The sequence below is a fragment of the Urocampus carinirostris genome, chromosome 11, assembly GCF_059441175.1.
Source record: "Urocampus carinirostris isolate Australia breed hairy pipefish chromosome 11, RoL_Ucar_1.0, whole genome shotgun sequence".
Lineage (NCBI taxonomy): Eukaryota > Metazoa > Chordata > Actinopteri > Syngnathiformes > Syngnathidae > Urocampus > Urocampus carinirostris.
In genome coordinates, this window is record NC_142359.1 from 32,746,037 (window position 1) to 32,765,093 (window position 19,057).

The window sequence follows — 19,057 nt, forward strand, 5'->3', positions numbered from 1 at the left end:
AGCATCATGGTTTGGGCCTGCTTCTCTTCAGCAGGAACAGGGAAGATGGTTAAAAATTGATGGGAAGATGGATGGAGCCAAATACATGACCATTGTGGAAGAAAACTTGATGGAGTTCGCAAAAGACCCGAAACTGGAACGGAGATTTGTCATCCAACAAGACAATGATTCAAAACATAAAGCAAAACCTACAAAAGAATGGTTCACCAAAACCATATCTAGGTGTTAGAATAGCCAAGTCAAAGTCCAGACCTCAATCCAATTGAGAATCTGTGGAAAGAACTGAAAACTGCTGTTCACAAACGCTTTCCATCCAACCTCAATAGGCTCGAGAGGTTTTGCAAGTGACTTGAAGCTGTAATCGCAGCAAAAGGTGGTGCTACAAAGAATTAACTCAATGGGGCTGAATAATTTTGCACACCCACTTTTTTGTTTTTTATTTGTTAAAAAAGTTTAAAATATCCAATAAAGTGTGTTCCACTTCATGATTGTGTCCCACTTATTTTTGATTTTTCACAAGAAATTACAGTTCTATATCTTTATGTTTGAATTCTGAAATGTGGCAAAAAGTCACAAAGTTCAAGGGGGCCAAATAGTTTTGCAAGTCACTGTATATGTATGTATGTATATATATATATATATATATATATATATATATATATATATATATATATATATATATATATATATATATATATATATATATGTATATATATATTGACAAGCATGTGTAGCGACAGGAAATAAATAAATGAATAAAATAATAAATAAAATAATTAATACAAATTAAAATAGAAAATGCACTCTGCCGGCCAAAGCGTTTAGGGATAATGAATCGCAAATTTTTCTTTTTAACCAACGATGCAGAAAGGCTGCGGAGTATAAAGCGTGGGATTACAGAAGCACTATTTATTGTAATTGTTTATGTATAGAAATGCCCATACTCCAGGACATAGCTATCCTACTATCCATACATTTGTATTTTAAGGTTGCCAACTGAAAACTCGGTGATCTACTCAGAGCATCAGATAGGCTTGTTAAACGTCAAGCTGAGAACGCAAAAGCAGGTCATGTTTGTGTTGCAGGTGCCGCGTCTGCCAAAAGACCTCGTTACGGGAGCGCCATCATGGATGCACACACTCAGGTAAATCTTGAAATAATACATGAAAACTAAGCGCCCTCCTTATTCGCTTGTTTTTCTATTTGTACGCCGGTTCCTTGACATTTGAGTCGGGTGGGAACCCGCCAGGCTCCGAGCGAAGGGGAAGCAGATGACAGGATAAGACATTGGCGCTGTTTTGATGGGAAAAAAAAGTTACAGGAACTGAAAAATAAAGGTTGTGATAGGTTGGGAGCAAGAAAGATCCCAAACACAAGCACAACTTGTGCAAGTATTACATGAGGGAAAAAAAACAAAATATGGAAAAGTTTGTTAATTTTTCTTTTCTTTTCGGAAGATCTCAGCACAAAAACACCCTACTTTGGTTAATTGATTTCTAATTTATTAAAGCATTAAATGTAATTCATGGGAAAATGAATATATATACTGTCATTGCATATGTACTTACTTTGCAGAATTAGTGCATCAGTGATAAACATGGCACTAAGGAATTTTCGTCAGGCATGGTGGCTCTTTTTTTGCAGTGCTGTCCACCAAAAAGTGAAACTGTACTGATCAATTATGCTAAATCTCATTTTGCTGCAAGCAGGGAACGGCAGAACAAACTTTTGTGGAGCGTAGCAGCTCTTTTTTACTGTTATTTCCGCCTATAAAGAAATGCATTTGTGTGGCCGCAATCCATTGTCCCCATTCTTATATGGCTGTGAACAGGGACCAGCAGAAGTGACATTTGTCGGGAGGCTAGCCACTCTGGCCCACCTACAATGAAATGCACGGTTGTGACCGCAATCCATTGAACCCGATCAACTTTTGCTGAGAGCATCTTATGGTCCAGGCCGTTGAAGCGTGTTATTGAGGTCGACCTAAAATGAATTACCTTTTTTTGGCCACGATCCATTATCCTTAGTTGACTACTGCTGAGAGCAGGGTGCGGGACAGAAAATTTGTATCAAGTATGGTAGCTCTTTTGTTTTTCAAATTTAGCTATTTTTTTTAACATTCTTTTTTGTCGCCATGGTACCAAAACTAAATTGCAGTCACGCTGCCACAATACATTGTCCCGGATTCCATATTGCTGCGAGCGTGAAGTGTTAAAAGAGTTACGGGAGCTTTACCATTTTGTCCTGCCTAAAATAAAATGCACATCGTGGCTGCGTTCGCTTATCCCCGACTGACTGTTCCTGGGAGCTTGGCCTGGCAGAGTACTTTTAATTTGGTTTGGGCCACTGAAGTGTGCCTTTGTAACCACCCTAAAACCAACTGCACTTTTTGGCTGCGTCCCATTATCTCTCGTTGACTGTTTTTGAGAGCAGGCGCCCAGTGAGAAAATTTGCGTCATTTGTGCTGGCTCTTTTTTCAATTCTCATCTCATCTCATCAGCCGTACCGCTTATCCTCATTAGGGTCACGGGGGGGCTGGAGCCCATCCCAGCCATCTCCGGGCAGTGGGCAGGGGACACCCTGAACTGGTTGCCAGCCAATCGCAGGGCACACAGGGACAGACAATGCATTCGCTCATTCACACCTAGGGACAATTTGGACCGGCCAATTCACCTGAAATGCATGTTTTTGGAACGTGGGAGGAAACCTGAGTGCCCGGAGGAAACCCACGCAAGCACGGGGAGAACATACAAACTCCGCACAGGAAGTCTTTCCACTTAAAAGTAAAAGCACCTGTGTGGCCGTGATCGACTATTCCCAGGGGTACTTTGGGGATTTTCTGTTATTACGGGGGGGGGGAGCAATTCTGGTTCCCGTTATCCGTGATGAACGAGGTATAACAATATATATCTTAAAATGAAGTGCTAGCATTTTTTGTTGTCCAAAGGGAGTGGGGAGGAGTACTATGACAATAAACAACTACAATTCATATCAATTCATAATCAAAATAAAAAAGCCTTTGAAATTATGTAAACCTTGAAATAAAATTCATAATATAAATGTTTCTTTTTTAATTAAAAAAATAACACGATAAGTGTTACTGGTAAAATGTGGTTGGTGAAGAAGCGTTTCGGATCAATTTTAGTTCGTTTGATGCATGCTGATTTTCTAAGGACAATCATTCCTTTGGCCCCAGTGTTCTTTTATCCATTCCATCGTGCGACAAAATATAAAAAAACGAAATAAATAAATTCCCTTGGCAAATCCTGATCAGGTATGTGTGTGTTTTTTTTTTCTCTAATTAGGAGTTTGGATATTTAGAATTCTGCATTTGTGTCTGTCAAAGGTATACTGATAATTCACAAATCTGGATATTGTGAAAGATAAGAACAGTTTTTGTTTAAGTCAATAAAGCTCATAACAAAAACTCATTAGTTTCGCCGAATGGTATTCCTGTTTTTATCCTTTAATTGTAATTGTTCTGAACAGAGGCCCACGCTGTTTCATCGGCAAAGCAGATCAGAAGAATGACTTTAATGGGCCGTTTCACGTTTCTATAAGTGCCTCTGACAACTGAACAAACAAACTGAAATGGGGAGTGGGGGTGGAGGGGAATTCTCCCAGGAACGCTAGTCGTCAGAGATGCGAACTGAGCTCGCTCTTCCGTCTGGAACACTTTTGTCAGTGGCGAGGTTCACACCAACTGGGACAACAAACTTGTCAATAATATTGTTGATTTTACGAGAAGATGCCCACGCAATATTTGATGGAGTGAACCTACTGTGTAAACATGAATACAACGTTTCCTTGCCGTCTCGCGGTTCGACTTTGGCGTCCTTCGAGCATTGCAGATTTTTTTTTTTATTAGTTAGTTCAGCAGATCTGCGTACGCTGTGGAGATTCTGCGTCATTTTAAACCAAATGGAGAACTGCCTTCTGAATTCTGAAGGAATCATTGGTGTTGTTCAACCAGTGAGTTCAAACACATTAGTCTACCGCAACATTGCCCATCTTTGCAAAAAAGCATGCCAATGTTCAGTATATTTATTTTTCTTCCAATGTTTAGGTCAATCATTATAAAATGCATCAATATAATTAGTTTTCAGCCCCATCATTTATACACAAATTATCTACTCATGGGGTAGTACAGGAAAATACAGTAAATTATTTATTTTGTTTAATGAAGCTTTTTAAGATTATACTATAAAAATGATAAAATACATTTTGTTGATTTTGTTGAATTATTTTCTCATTTTACTAAAAAACAAAAATAAGTAAATACATCTTTTGTTACACGGGCTTATATATTTGCTAATTTTAAACCTCTTCAATCAATTTCTGCCCAGTGGGTATGGAAGAGAATTTTTCCATACCCACATTAAAAATGTTCTCAATTGTGAAATTGAGGGTAGGAATTTAAAAGTTTAACTTTAAGTACCCGCAAATTGGGCTTATTATCAATAACAGTTAGAAATAGGTTAATTCATTTTAGCAAATTGGTCACGATTTTTAAACATAAGTTTATTTTTTGGCATGTTTATATGAACTAATTATCCATTAAATCTCAGTTAAAGAGACAGTGTACATTATTTGACCACTAGATGTTGCTGTAATGGTGTAGAGCAAATAAAAACCAGTGCTAAAAAGCGCAAGGGAGATAAAAAACGATATTCTAATTGTGACCAAAATGCACCATTTTAATTCTGTTTTTGTTGCCCGGCCTTTTTGGATACCCGTAGTAGCAAGAAGGCTGACAATTATATCAGCTAAAAATGCACGTTTAATAATCGTTCATGTTTTTGTGCTCATTATTTTAAATGAAAAAGTTTTTTATAATGAATTAAGTTTTTTATTACTACTGTCTTTTTAAAATCAAGAATAAATAAGTATCCTATTGGGTTTATTGTCTAAAATCGATAAAAATTGTGATACAAAGACTGAATGATAAAATCAATACCTCAATTTTGGGTCATGACTGCCAAGGCTTAATTTGCCACAAATGTTCAAATGTGTAAAAATTACATATATAAGATAAAGGCTTTACGACACAAATTATAAGCAAGTTTTAAACTAATCAAGTTGAAGAGAGAGTTTGTATTATTTAACGCCTCCTAGTGGTAAAAAATAACTAAATTGAAAAAAAATCAGCATTGATTTAAAAAAAAACACAAACATGCATTTTTAAAAATAGTTGCAGGTCGAGAAATGATTAAGGGAAATGAAAAACAATATAAGACATCATGCTAATGGTAAGCTAATGTATATTTTTAAATGGACACTGTGGTATTTGACTAAAAGATGTTGTATTGTGTAGTGAGGATATGTCCAAAGTCCGGCCCGACGGCAGTTGCGGCCCACGAACAAATTTTCACTGGCGTGTGACCTCTGTCATAAATAATTATATGTGGCTCACCTGTAATGTACAAAAAAATGTCGCCATTTCACAGGATGATGGCAGTTGACCTTTAGCCACCTTGCTCTTGGCTTTCTGTGAGAATTTCAGCCCACCCCATTTCCAACATGGCGACTGTAAATAAAAAAAGGAAAGTTAAATGTGAGGACGGCCGTTTCAAAGACCAATTGAAATTGGAAAGAAAAAAAAGAAATACATTTAAGTATCTTTTTACCAAATTACGAAACCACTGTGTATGCCTTATTTGCCAAGAAGCTGTGGCTGTTTTCAAACATGCTGACTGCAAAAAGCTAATTGAACACGATTGCTGTGAGAAGTTGAAGGAACTTAAAGCTTTTTTTAACAGCAGAGCAGCGCATTTTCACGAGACACTACGAGTCATAGGAATGTGCTACAAAGGCGAGCTACGAGGTCGCGACGGTGTTTGCCAAGCACTGCAAACCTTTGACAGAGGGTTAATATATTAAAGACTCTTCAAAGAATGCCAGGCTGGATCCTCGGCCCTCACACATTTCATCTCACCAAATCTGTCCCGCTTTCTGAAAAGTTTGGACACCTCTGGTGTAGTGCAATCGAAGTGCTATAAAGCAAAAGGGAGATTACAAACAACAGGGACTCAACAAGACCAAACTGTACCTTTTTCTTTCAATTTTATTGCCCTGCCTTTCACAATGTTTTGGGTTTTAGGGGTGTACCCTTAGCAGCAAGATAGTTGACAATTACACTTGGAGGCGCTACTTAATATACAATGACCCTTTAACTGCTTTAAACAGGTCAATGATGGCAAGCATAAAACCGTCATTTTCTTTCCATTCAGAGAGCGACACTTGGACAGAGATACGCGGCAAATTCATCGCCATCAACGCCGCCAACATGAGCTGCGCTTGTCCCCGAAGCCCCCAAGGCCTGTCGCCCTCTGCCCACTTGGCCGATGGCTCCGCCGACCTCATCCTGGTGCGGAAGTGCTCGCGCATGGACTTCTTAAAACATCTCCTCCGACACACCAACAAGGACGACCAGGTAAACCGATCTCGAATCGGCTTTTTGCTCAGCCATTCGTCACGCTAGCTCAGTGGTTAGCAACATTTTCTGTACCAAAGACTGGTTCATTGTCTGACAATATTTTTTATTTCTATGTCTCAGGGTGGCATTAAACATGTTTGTACATTTTGTAAAATAAAAATTACAACAATTATAACATTTAATAACAACATTAATACTGATAATGAGAGAAAATACACTGTGGAGTCATGTGGAACCTTTAGCTCAGGGGTCTTCAACATGGCCACCAGGGGGCCCCTTAGGACACCGGGGGTGCGCGCTGACCTGTTCTGAAAGTAACTGATCAGTGCTGGGTCATTGTAAGCCTGTGCGTCTGAGCTGGGAGACCCTCTACAGCGCATCTTCAACCTGAGCCTTGAACAGGGGAGGGTCCCTCAGCTGTGGAAAACATCCTGCATCATCCCAGTCCCAAAGAAATCAAGACCTGAGGAACTCAACGACTTCAGGCCGGTCGCCCTGACATCACATGTGATGAAAACCATGGAGCGGTTGCTGCTGCACCACCTGAGGCTACAGGTCCGTCACGCCATCGACCCACTGCAATTTGCTTACCAGGAGAAAGTGGGAGTGGAGGATGCTATAGTATACATGTTACACCGATCCCTCTCTCACCTGGATAGGGCTAAGGGGGCTGTGAGGATTACATTTTTGGACTTCTCCAGTGCCTTCAATACCATACAGCCTCTGCTACTGAGTATGAAACTGACAGAGATGGGAGTTAGCTCACACCTTGTAGAATGGATTACTGACTACCTGACAGGCAGACCCTAGTATGTGAAACAGGGGGGCTGTACATCGGACACTGTGGTTAGCAGCACAGGATCTCCGCAGGGGACCGTGCTCTCTCTGTTCCTATTCACTCTATATACATCGGACTTTAAGTACAACTCTGAGTCCTGCCATGTGCAAAAGTTTGCCGACGACACTGCGATCGTGGGATGTATCAGAAATGGGCAGGAGGAGGAGTACAGGAAATTGATTCAGGACTTTGTCCGATGGAGCGACGCAAACCACCTGCACCTGAACACCACCAAGACCAGGGAGATGGTGGTGGACTTCAGGAGAACCAGAACTCACCCGGTTCCTGTAACCATCAAAGGAGAATGTGTAGAATTTGTCCAGACCTACAAATACCTGGGTGTGCAGCTGGACAACAAACTGGACTGGACTGCCAACACAGAAGCTCTATGTAGGAAAGGGCAAAGCCGACTTTACTTCCTCAGAAGGCTGGCCTCCTTCAAAATCTGCAAAAAGCTCCTGAAAATATTCTATGAGACAGTTGTGGCAAGCGCCCTCTTCTATGCGACAGCGTGTTGGGGAGGCAGCGTCAAGAAGAAGGATGCCTCTCGTCTCAATAAACTGGCTAGGTAAGCGAGCTCTGTTGTGGGCAAAGAGCTGGACAGCCTAACAACAGTAGCTGAGAGACGGGCACTGGAAAAGCTGCGGTCAATCATGGACAATCCATCGCATCCACTACACAGCATTATCTCCAGACAGAAGAGCAGTTTCAGCGACAGACTGCTGTCACTGTCTTGTACTACGGACAGACTGAAGAGATCTTTTCTTCCTCATGCCATGAGGCTCTTTAACTCTACCCGGCAGAGTAAAAGCCCACAGTAAACCACACCACCTACATTGCATATTACCGAATCTTATTGCAATATGTATTCTGTGTAGCACTATTTAGTTATTCTATATAACACGCTACAGTGGGCATTTGCACGTCACACTGGGTATTTGTATATTGTATTCTTTTTGCTTTATTATTGTATTGTTCTCAGCTCAGGGATGCTGCTGGAAATGTGAATTTCCCATCGGGGATGAATAAAGTATCTATCTATCTATCTATCTATCTATCTATCTATCTATCTATCTATCTATCTATCTATCTATCTATCTATCTATCTATCTGTCTAGTGTTCAAGTAAAATCAATTTTCTAGTGGTTAATTCTGTTTAAACCTACTTCCAATATTTAACACGGTAATAACATAGTAAAGACATAGTAATAACATGATTTGAAGTTGTTTTAGAAATGCATGTAATCTGGGGGTCCTTTGCACTAGTTAGTAAGAAAAAGTAGCTTCGATTTAGATATTCTTGTAACATCACACCAAAATCACGTTCATTCATTTTCAGAACAACTTTTCCTACCAAGCGTCACGGTCGTGCTAGACCCATCCCAGCTATGGTTTTGGAATGTAGGAAGAGACCAGGGTTCCAGAGGGCACAGGAAGAACATGCAAACTCCACACAAGAAGGGCGATAGCTAGAATTGAACTGTAAGGGCAAGCATGCTCATAGCAACACACTCTGGTCAATATCGTAATGTTTAACGCAATTAATGTGTGCCAATTAATTAGAAATACAAACTCACCAAATGAACCAACCCCGTAAAAAGCTTGTTCGGGTTATGTGGTCTCTGTGTCATGTTATTGACTTAGGGATCCTCAAATTCCGTTGCCAAAATTGTATCCACAGTCTAAAGTTTTTTGACGATCTTTCGAACATGACGTAGTGATCTAGAGTTGACTATTCCCCACGCTGATTGGCTAGAAGCGAAAAAGTTTGGTTTGATCCTTCACTGTACTTTTCGTGGGCAGGAATTCTTGTTTTCAACGTGACAGTTGTACCGCCCGACAGGAAACTGCGGCCACCCGTGCAAACTACCACCAAGTTTTAATTCAAACATACCACCTCAAAGCCCTGGTTGAATAACAATTGGTAGAAATAATGGAACGTACAGTATGCCACAAAAGTGAGTACACCCCTCACATTCCTGCAGATATTTTAGAATATTTTTTAATGGAACATCACTGAAGAAACTTCTACACTATGAAAAGAAGTATGTAAGCAAAGGCCATGGCTTACTAAAAAGATATCCTCTAGTCCAGGGGTGGCGAACAAGTTTGACACGAAGAGCCAAAATTTTTAACCGTGAGAGTCAAAGAGCCACACCATGCACTGACCGGCATAAGACGTAACCTACGCAAATGATTGGCAGTCAGTTATGTGTCCGGAGCCAAATTAATTTCAAAATATTATTTATAATTTGTTATTAACTCTGATGGATTCAAGTGTGTTTTAAGATGGGGAAAAAAACTAAACATGAAACGAGGCAAAGAACCACGGTATATAGAAAATATGATGACATAGAATAATAATATATATAACATATAATATTCTTATCGGCCGAGAGCCGCATGCGGCTCTAGAGCCGCGTGTTCGCCATCCCTGTTCTAGTCTGATGAGACAAAGATTAATGTATTTGGCTCAGACGGTGATAAGCTTGTGTGGCAGCAACCAGGTGAGGAGTACAAACTAGTATTGTGGCTTAAGTCAAGCATGGTGTTGGGAATGTCAAAGTTTGGGGCTGCATGAGTGCAATTGGAATTGGGGTTGTTGCATTTCATTAAGGGAAACACAAACACAGGAATGTACTGTGAAAAACTAGAGCAGAGAAGGATCCCCTCCCTCTAGAAACTGGGACCCAGGGCAATGGTCCAGCCTGACAATAACCCTAAATACACTTCTAAGATGACCAAAGGGGCTAAGGGTAAAGAAGATGAAGTGGCCAAGCACATCTCCAGATTTAAATCCAATGTAATGTTTTTGGGGCATCCTCAACCGGGAGGGGAGAGGCACAATATTTTGAATATCCCCCAACTCAGTAATGTTGTCATGGAGAAGTGGAAGAGCATTCCAGTGGAAATTTGTGAGGCTCTGGTGAAATCCAAGGCCAAGAGAATAAAAGTGTTTCTGCAAAATCATGTTGGCCACACAAAGTATTGAACTTTAGTCACCAAAGGTTTAGCTATTAATGGCCATATTTTGAGATTTTTGAGGAGCAAAAAAAAAAACAATGTTTTTTTTTTTTTTTGTGTTGTTCAATTAAACATTGTAGAACACTGCAGAAATGTGAGGGATGGTATCCTCACTTCTGTGACATACTGTACATTTTTCTCTGTGTGGCCTACTACCAAAATACCCACCGCCCAGTACCGGTTCGCAGCCTGGTGGTTGGCAATCACTGCGCTAGTCGACTCGGCAAACTACGGTTCACATAAGTTCAAATGCCCTCACCAGCGTGTTGTGAATAACCTTCACCCAATGGGCCTGGCGAGACGCTGTTAATGACTGCGTACATCGGTGATATGTGGAACGGAAGATTTTGACGAAAGCCCTCAAAGGATAGCCCTACCATTTGTGCTGGAACTCGGGTGATTAGCATTTATTACTTCAGGAAGTGGATCAAGCAAACTCCCTCAGTAAAAAGTGCTTAATCCCAAATTTTTAAACATGCAAATGTGAGAAAAAGTTTGTTTGCATACTATATATATATATATATATATATATATATATATATATATATATATATATATATATATATATGTGTGTGTGTGTGTATGTATGTATATATGTATGTATGTACAGTATGTATGTATGTATGTATGTACATATTATTCAATTATTTTTAGAGATAATGCATTTTGAAAACAGTATGTGTTATCTTTGCCATCCTGAGCCTTGACGTCACCACAGAAATACCAGCATGCTTTCAAGCCAGTCTCTAAATTGTTTTTCGTGTTGCTAAGCAGTGCACTGCACTGCCCCTTCCCCTCAGCCTGTGCCATCTGCACAGAAGGTAAATACGTTGTTATGCTCGTTTGCAGTTTTTTTTCCTTTTTTAATTGATAGACAAAACTCAATACAGTTGACATAACAATTATACATGTGGTTTTTCTCCCTGTTGCAAAGAAAAAATAGACATTCAAAACTTATATTATATTATAAGTGATATTATATTCAATATTCTCAATCATACAATGCACTCCATAATCATAAAGGAGCATACATACAAGCCTCTGAAATACCAAAACACAAAACAAAACAACAAACAAAATAACAAAACAGAAAGGCGGGCGCATGACACAATTTAGAAATGGCAGACCCTGACATCCAGGTCTTCTATCCTACTGTAGATAGATAGATAGATAGATAGATAGATAGATAGATAGATAGATAGATAGATAGATAGATAGATACTTTATTCATCCCCGTAGGGAAATTCACACTTCCAGCAGTCTACCCTGTTGTTTATTAACAGATGAACATGATGCCCTAGGGGTGCTTGTAGCGAAGTGGATGACGTCACGCCAGTCCAAAAATTCGACATCCCTGCGGCAGATGGAAAACTTTTCTTTGTGAAAATCCAGGGATACACCACCTCAAGTTAGCAAGTCCGCCTCCTCTCCGATTCTCCCCGGCTTTCGTGTCTCTGTTTAGCGGCGTTGAAGCCGGATTGCTCCGGGTAGCTCCGGGTGGCTACACGTTGGCGTCCGGAATGCTAAACGTGAGCCACGTTTCCGCAAAACACAGCAACTGCGCTCCCTGTGCGCTTCGATGTTTTCCACCAGCACTCGATGATCTTATTTGGTCGTGAGTTCGCATTTACCATGATTACGCATGGTACCGAAGACTTATAACGCCGCTAGCCGCTTCGCTAGCTCCGGCTTTTCCTCCACGATGGGCCCCTTCATCACGCCGGCACGAGAAATCTTCAGGGCAAGGAGTTGAAATTCCTTGAATACACGCATTTCTTGTGCGTTAAAACCCATGTCCACAGGATAGAAGTAATCCATAGTGTAGTTGTCAAAACGGGAAGAAAAAACACCGAAGATAGGAGCAGACAATAAAACAACAGGGCAGCTGCTGGAAAAGGCAGCCGCTCGTATGTATGTATGTATGTATGTTGTCAGGTGGGAGAATTCCAAAATAGTTGAGCAAAGGCTCCCAATGCGCATATAATTACCGTCACATCCTCTGAGATGAAATTTTATTTTTTATAAATTGGAGCAAAGAAAGCATATCATGCAGCCATGCTTTAAAGGCAGGTGTTTCTGAGGACTTCCAAAAAAGTCGTATCATCCTACAGGCTATCAAGGAAGCAAAGGCTTAAGCTTAACACTTGTTGAAAGATCATCAGGGCACCTGCCAAAGATGGCCATGCGCGGCGATGGATTACCTAATAAGTTTTTTCTAAAATATCGGAAAATGCACCCAAAAAATAATCTCCGATATCAGATCAGTTTAGGACTTGTTTTCAGTATTTTGTGCTCGCACCTTGTTTTAAAACTGTTATCTAGGAAAAAAATAATATTCAAAATGGGGCAGCACGGTGCCGCAGTGGTTACCGCGTGTGTAGCACAGTTCTGAGGTCATGAGATCGAACCTCCTGTGTGGAGTTTGCATGTTCTCCCCGTGCTTGCGTGTGTTTCCTCCGGGCACTCCGGTTTCCTCCCACATTCCAAAAACATGCATGTTAGGTTAATTGGCCGGTCCAAATTGTCCCTCGGTGTGAATGAGCGGGTGAGTTGTATGTCTCTGTGTGCCCTGCGACTTGCTGGCACCCAGTTCAGGGTGTCCCCTTCCCACTGCCGAGGATGGCTGGGATAGGCTCCACCACCCCCGCGACCCTACTAAAGATAAGCGGTGCAGATAATGCATGGATGGATGGATGATATTCAAAATGAGCCTTGACACTCAAGTAACTGCGGGGGAGAGACACATTTTAAGTGGTGTTTTATATATTAATCGTCACAGTTGCCCATTGCCCTCACTTGGCCCCGCCCGTTTGGCGCCAGCTGCGGCTCGTTGCCTGATTGGCTTCCCTCCTATTTAAGCGCAGTGCTCTCACTCACCCCTTGTCAGTCCGTCAACGAACCTCTGCACCCGCAAGACTTGTGTTTTGACTCTGTCGGGTATCCTGCTTGTGTATCCTGTCTAGTATCGATCCCGTCTATCTTGTTCTGTTCGATACCTGACTCCAGTTCCCAGTTTCTGGTATCGATCCTGGCTGTATCGACTCCGTCTGTCCGGTATCTGCTCGTGTATCTGGTATGGATCTCATTGGCCTCTGTCTTCCTTTTTTTCCACGCCGGACTTTGTGTTTAAGGTTCCTTGAGTCAAAAGGGTTCCCGACCCCTGCAATGTATGATGCTAACTAGCTAAAGCTAGCTTTATAAATAATCATGTCTTTTTGCACTGCAGACAAGCTCCATGCGAAACAACTCACTTCATATCAGTATCAACGTTGTGTCGAGCAGAGAAAAACAAGAAGTGAGAATCCACTAAGTGTATTCATGGCCTTGTCAAAAAGAGTTTTGGGCAGACTGTCCGGCGTGAATGCAAAGCGAGATTGCGGTCATAAAGTGGGTCCGATGTTCGAATAAACAGCTGTCGCATTGCTTTTCGGGGCTGGGTGGGTACAAAGAAAAAAAGGTAGACAGGAAAGAAGATGAGATGGGGAAATGTGGCATCTGGTGAAGATGGAGAAAATAGTTTGCAGGACACTAGTCAACCTATTGGCGATGTTGACGAAGATGAAAAGGGTTCCTGACAAAATAATGCGTCAGTTCTTTCCCTCCAGTTTTTGATTTGCTTTAAAGTGCCTCCATGTTGAGTTACTGCTGTTTTTCTAAACGTGGTAAAAGTCGAGATAACAATTCATTAAAGGAATTGTGTGTATTTTTTATTTTTCACCACTATTTGATCACTAGGTGTATCTGTATTTTGCATTCCTAACGAAAACAAGTCCTAAAAAGCACAGGGTAGAAAACAAAACTACAGAGACTTAAAGTGACCTAACCATACCAATTTGCCTCATTGTTTTTTCATAATTTTTGGGTACTGGCAAGATGGCCAACAAATTTCTCTAACTACGGGTAAATTAAAAATGCTTGTTTGTATAATAGTTATTATATGTTTGCTGTCAACTTAAATTCATCGTTCTTTTTCCTCTTTTTTTTTAACCACCAAGGGGTGCTAAATAATACACACTGTTCAATTAGGAGTGGTATATACAGTATATAACTAGTAATTTTTCCTAGTGTAAAACGAAAGTTCAAAGAAAGAAAAACAAGCAATGGGTATTTAGGAATGTTTTAAAAAGTGTATCATGTACTTAAAATATATTTTTATTAAAATATAAAGAAATTCTAATCCCCATTTTTTTTAATGTTAGCTTTTTTTGTTTCGATTTTATTGAACCCAAATCAACAAAAAACATCAAATTGTGTATTTTTCATATTTAGTTTTAAATATGTTTACTCACATCTTTGACTTCTGCTTCCTACAGACTAGAACAACCTCATTGACCATTTATCAATACTAATTTTCATAAATGATTGAAAGTAAAAAACTATATATATATATATATATATATATATATATATATATATATATATATATATATATATATATATATATATATATATATATATATATATATATATATATATATATGAATATGATTTTGTTTAATCGGATGGGGCTCATTAAATAGACGGATCAAGCGATCTTCCATTCATTTTTAGATAACAATCTTATTTAAGTCCCAAGCAATCTAACAGCACACTTAAAACATAAAACACTTTTTGACCACGACACAGATCAACCATGTGAGAGAAGGTACCTAAATGAGGTTAATATAATTTTATCTTACCAAATTGTATGAAGAAAAACATGATTATTTTTTCTTCAGGGTCGATTGACAGGTGCTTGAGCGCCAACTAATGTGCAACAGCGAGAGAAGAGCCTCAAACGTGATACTTGTTCATCTACTTTAATGTCAGGCTAGTTATTTTCAAATTTAAGTGAACTGAAACCTTTCACCACAAGACCCTAGTGAGGATAAGAGGTTCGGTGAATGAATGAATGAATGAATGAATGAATGAATTAATAAATGAATGAAGCCTATCAAAAGATATTGATGCCATTTGAATCCATCGACAGTTCGACCATTCCTTCGTGGAGGTCCACCGAATTTGCAAGTTCCGCTTCCAGCCCCGCCACGACGAACCCGTGTCTCTGGAGAACCTGAGCGACCCCAGCCATACCCGAGTCGCTCCAAGCCCCATTTGCACCCGAACCGCCGGCTGTCACTACGGCAATTGCACCTGCAGCCGTTGGACGTGCGACGGCGAGATCTTGCCGCACGTCGCCATCCAAGTCAGGTGAGCTAAAAGGGAATTAAACAACCGTAGAAGGGTCAACTGAGGCCCGACAAGATTTGTTTCACGCGCCATTGTCCCGCGCCAACGAAGCGCAGTGCTGTAATGCCGCTAAATTAACAGTCCTCCCCGTGTTAAAGGTGTACTCCCTTTTAATGACGGTGGAGGGGCCGTCCTTCCATTTTATTTCCTAGCTAATCGTTAGAGGGACGGTGCTGGCTCACAATGATTAAAGACAAAGCGACAAAGTGAGAGTTTAGACCAAGGCTGCATACTGTGGTGCACGAAAACAACAAACCTATGATTCAGGTCGAATCCTCAATAACTCGCGTGGAGAAGTGTCCACTTGCAACACATAGGTTCATGGATTAAATCCCCAGCTAAGTCAACTAAAATCATATAAATTGAGTACTATATGATAATGCTTGATATATGGATAAAATAACTTGTGTTGCTCCACGTCTTCAGTAACTCATCTGGTCAAGTGCTTGCCTGCCACACTCGGTCATTTATTCAACCCTCAGCTGAGAAAACTAAAATGACTTGAAGTACCTCGCAATTCTGTATTTTATTACAATGCTTGAAATAAGTATAAAATAGCTTAAATTAATCCACATCTCCAGTAACACGCCTGGTTATGTGCTTGCTCACCATGCACAGAGTCATGGATTTAATCCCCAGCCAGACAACTGAAATCAATTAAGTTCATTCATTGGTTTCTGTAATACATGATGGTACTTGATTTAACTATGAACCAGACATGGGGACTTGAGACTTAGTGACTTGGACTCGAGTCGACTCGAGTCGCTGTTTTTATGACTTGTGACTTGACTTGGACTTGGCAATCTAAGACTCGGGACTTGACTTGTGACTTGACTTGCCCAAGAAAAAAATACTTGGGACTTACTTGGGACTTGAAGGTGAAGACTTGAGACTTACTTGAGACTTGCACATGTGTGACTTGGTCCCATGTCTGCTATGAACTAGTCCACTTTATTTCATATTCCCAATACTACCTCATCTGGTTAAGTGCCAGCCTGCTATGCAAGGGGTCATGGATTTTCTCCTTAACCATGTCAAATTTAAAAAAAATAGATACACTATTTCCGTATCGAATGACCACACTTGATATGAAAATGAATTAGCTCACTTTATAGCATATCCCCAGCAGCTAACCTGGTTAACTGCTTGCCTGCTGTGGAGAGGTTCACAAATTCATTCCCAAACCAAATTGACTAAAATAATTTCGGTTCACTTACTTTTCAGTGTGACATGACCACACTTCATATAACTATGTACTACCTCACGTAATTTCTTGTCTACAGTACCTCACCTGAATTGGTGCCTGTCTGCCATATCCAAGTTAACAGATTCAATCCCCCGAAAATTCAACTAAAATCATTTAAGTTTACTCACTGTTTTCAGATTTAAATGTTCACACTTCATATAACTCTGAACAAACTCAGTTCATTTCATTTGAAATGAAATGAAATGAAATGAAATGATTTGCATTTATATAGCGCTTTTCAAGTCAATGACTTCCCAAAGCGCTTTACAATGTGCTCCACATTTCCCAATAGCGGCCTTGCAGCCATTGGGGGTATTAGGGGTTCAGTGTCTTACCCAAGGACACTTCGACTTGTAACACGGACGAGCCGGGATTCAAACTGGGATCCCTTGATCCCAAGACGAGCGCGCTACCTCCTGAGCCATTTCCGCAGCAGCTCACCTCATAAGTGCCAGATTGCTATGCAAATGGTCAGGCATTTGATCCATTTACAAGTCAAATAAAATAATTTAAGTTTTCACAGTACAGCATGACTGCACTTGATATACCTATGGATTAGCTCACCTCTTCTTATATCCACAGAAGCTCACCTGATAAGTACTTTCCTGCTATGGAGTGGGTAATGGATTTGTTCCCCAACTGAGTCAAATAAAACAATTTATGTTCTCACTGTTTTCAGAATCGCACTTGATACAACTACAAATTATCTCACTCCATTTCATATCCCCAGTAGCTCATCTGGTTCAGTGCACGGTTCATGGATCTAATTTCTAACCAAGGGAACAATAAAAATATGAAGTTTGATTGCATTCAGTAATACATGACTGCACTTGATACGGCAAGGAGCTGCTAGTTCAGTGCTAGCCCCTGCTTTCAGTAATAGTCAACCGGGGATAATGGATCACAGCCACAACCGTGTATTTCTGGCCCGCCTCCCAACAAAGGCGCCTTCTGAAGGACCATCACACGTAGCAATGTGGGATTGGGGACAATGGATTTCTTATGTTTTGTAACCCTTGATAAACTGAGGCCGTAATGTACAAAGCAGAAAGTAGCCAGGGAATACATTATACAAAACCGATAAAAAAAATCTAGTGCTCGGGGCAGTTTTTTTTTTATCAGAATATCTTACATGGTTCCCATTAAACCTCACGAGATAGAAATGAGCGTCATTAACTGATTTGTTTTGTTTTTTCAGTGTCCAGTGCCAGCTGATCAGTCTGTTCGCCCGCGGGATAGAGGAGAAGAACCACAATCAGATTCCAACGTGGATTCTAGAAGCCACACAGTACCAGTTTGAGGACTGAAATCTGGGCCAGATTGCAACTTTGGCAGAATAGTCCAGATCTAGTCCAAATCACTAGAGATGATAATGGCTATTTGTCTCTTTCAGAAGATGATAACTGGAAAAAACAACTCGATAGAGACTCATTTCCTTTTCTTTGAAGATGATAAAAGGTTGTTTTTTTCCCATCTGTGACCCAAGCCAGGCCCAAATGAGGTATTAGGGATAATATGACAAAGTGGCTGCTAAGTGGCATGTTGTGCTGCTACGCACCTGTGGCTCCACGGGGGCTAAAGGTGAACCTCTTGCGAGTTAGGATCATTTTTCTTTTCTTTCGTCTCAGATGAACTCCAATGTCAAGCCGGTCTTGATGTCTCAGAATAAAGGTCACAGAAGATTCGGGACTATCTTTGAAGATAGCAACATTATTTTTCTGAGTGGTGGAAATGTTTTCTTTTGAATTAGGAATGGAAATGAAGTAGCATACTGATTCATTTTGGGTTTTCATCAGAAAGAATAACTACCACATGTAGATTGAACGGAATTGTAACTGATACTATTATGATCAAAGATCTACAATCTGGTATCAGACTGTATCTGACTTTATTTCAGGCAATTCATTCCTGTTTTTTTACTTTTAGTAAATATTTCTTCTTCTCAAATGTTTAGTTTTATTTTTTACAAGAATGGAATGGTTCCAGTGAAAAAACGTAATAAATTAAAAATATGTCCTTAAAATAGAGAGATGTCTTTTTTGAAATAGTAGTGATGATATACATTATATACATTTTAATGTAAAATGGTGTGGTAGAAAAGTATTTATTTTGTTTCTGTGCATGTCAAAGATTTTAAAGAGTGCCTCGACTTGATGAAAGTAGAATACATTTCATTTTTTGAACATACATTTTTTTTTGCGCGCAAATGTATAATAGTAACAATTACTAATAACTACAATACGAAATACAGGTATATATATTTATGTCGATAAATTGTGCATTG

General features: G+C 40.1%; 1 protein-coding gene across 4 annotated transcripts in view; it reads left to right on the plus strand.

Annotated features, from left to right (window-relative positions):
• The window catches only part of cerk (ceramide kinase), a 57,360-nt gene extending 38,874 nt beyond the window's left edge, over positions 1 to 18,486 (plus strand). For 3 of the 4 annotated variants that reach the window (XM_088348244.1, XM_088348247.1, XM_088348246.1), the window contains 4 exons: positions 1,086 to 1,144; positions 6,231 to 6,433; positions 15,268 to 15,488; positions 17,972 to 18,486. In XM_088348244.1, coding sequence (XP_088204370.1) covers positions 1,086 to 1,144; positions 6,231 to 6,433; positions 15,268 to 15,488; positions 17,972 to 18,080 — 592 coding nt within the window. In that variant the 3' untranslated portion in view covers positions 18,081 to 18,486. The remainder of the gene's footprint in view (positions 1 to 1,085; positions 1,145 to 6,230; positions 6,434 to 15,267; positions 15,489 to 17,971) is intronic. The other variant, XM_088348245.1, reaches the window with a different exon arrangement.
• Positions 18,487 to 19,057: the final 571 nt, after the last annotated feature.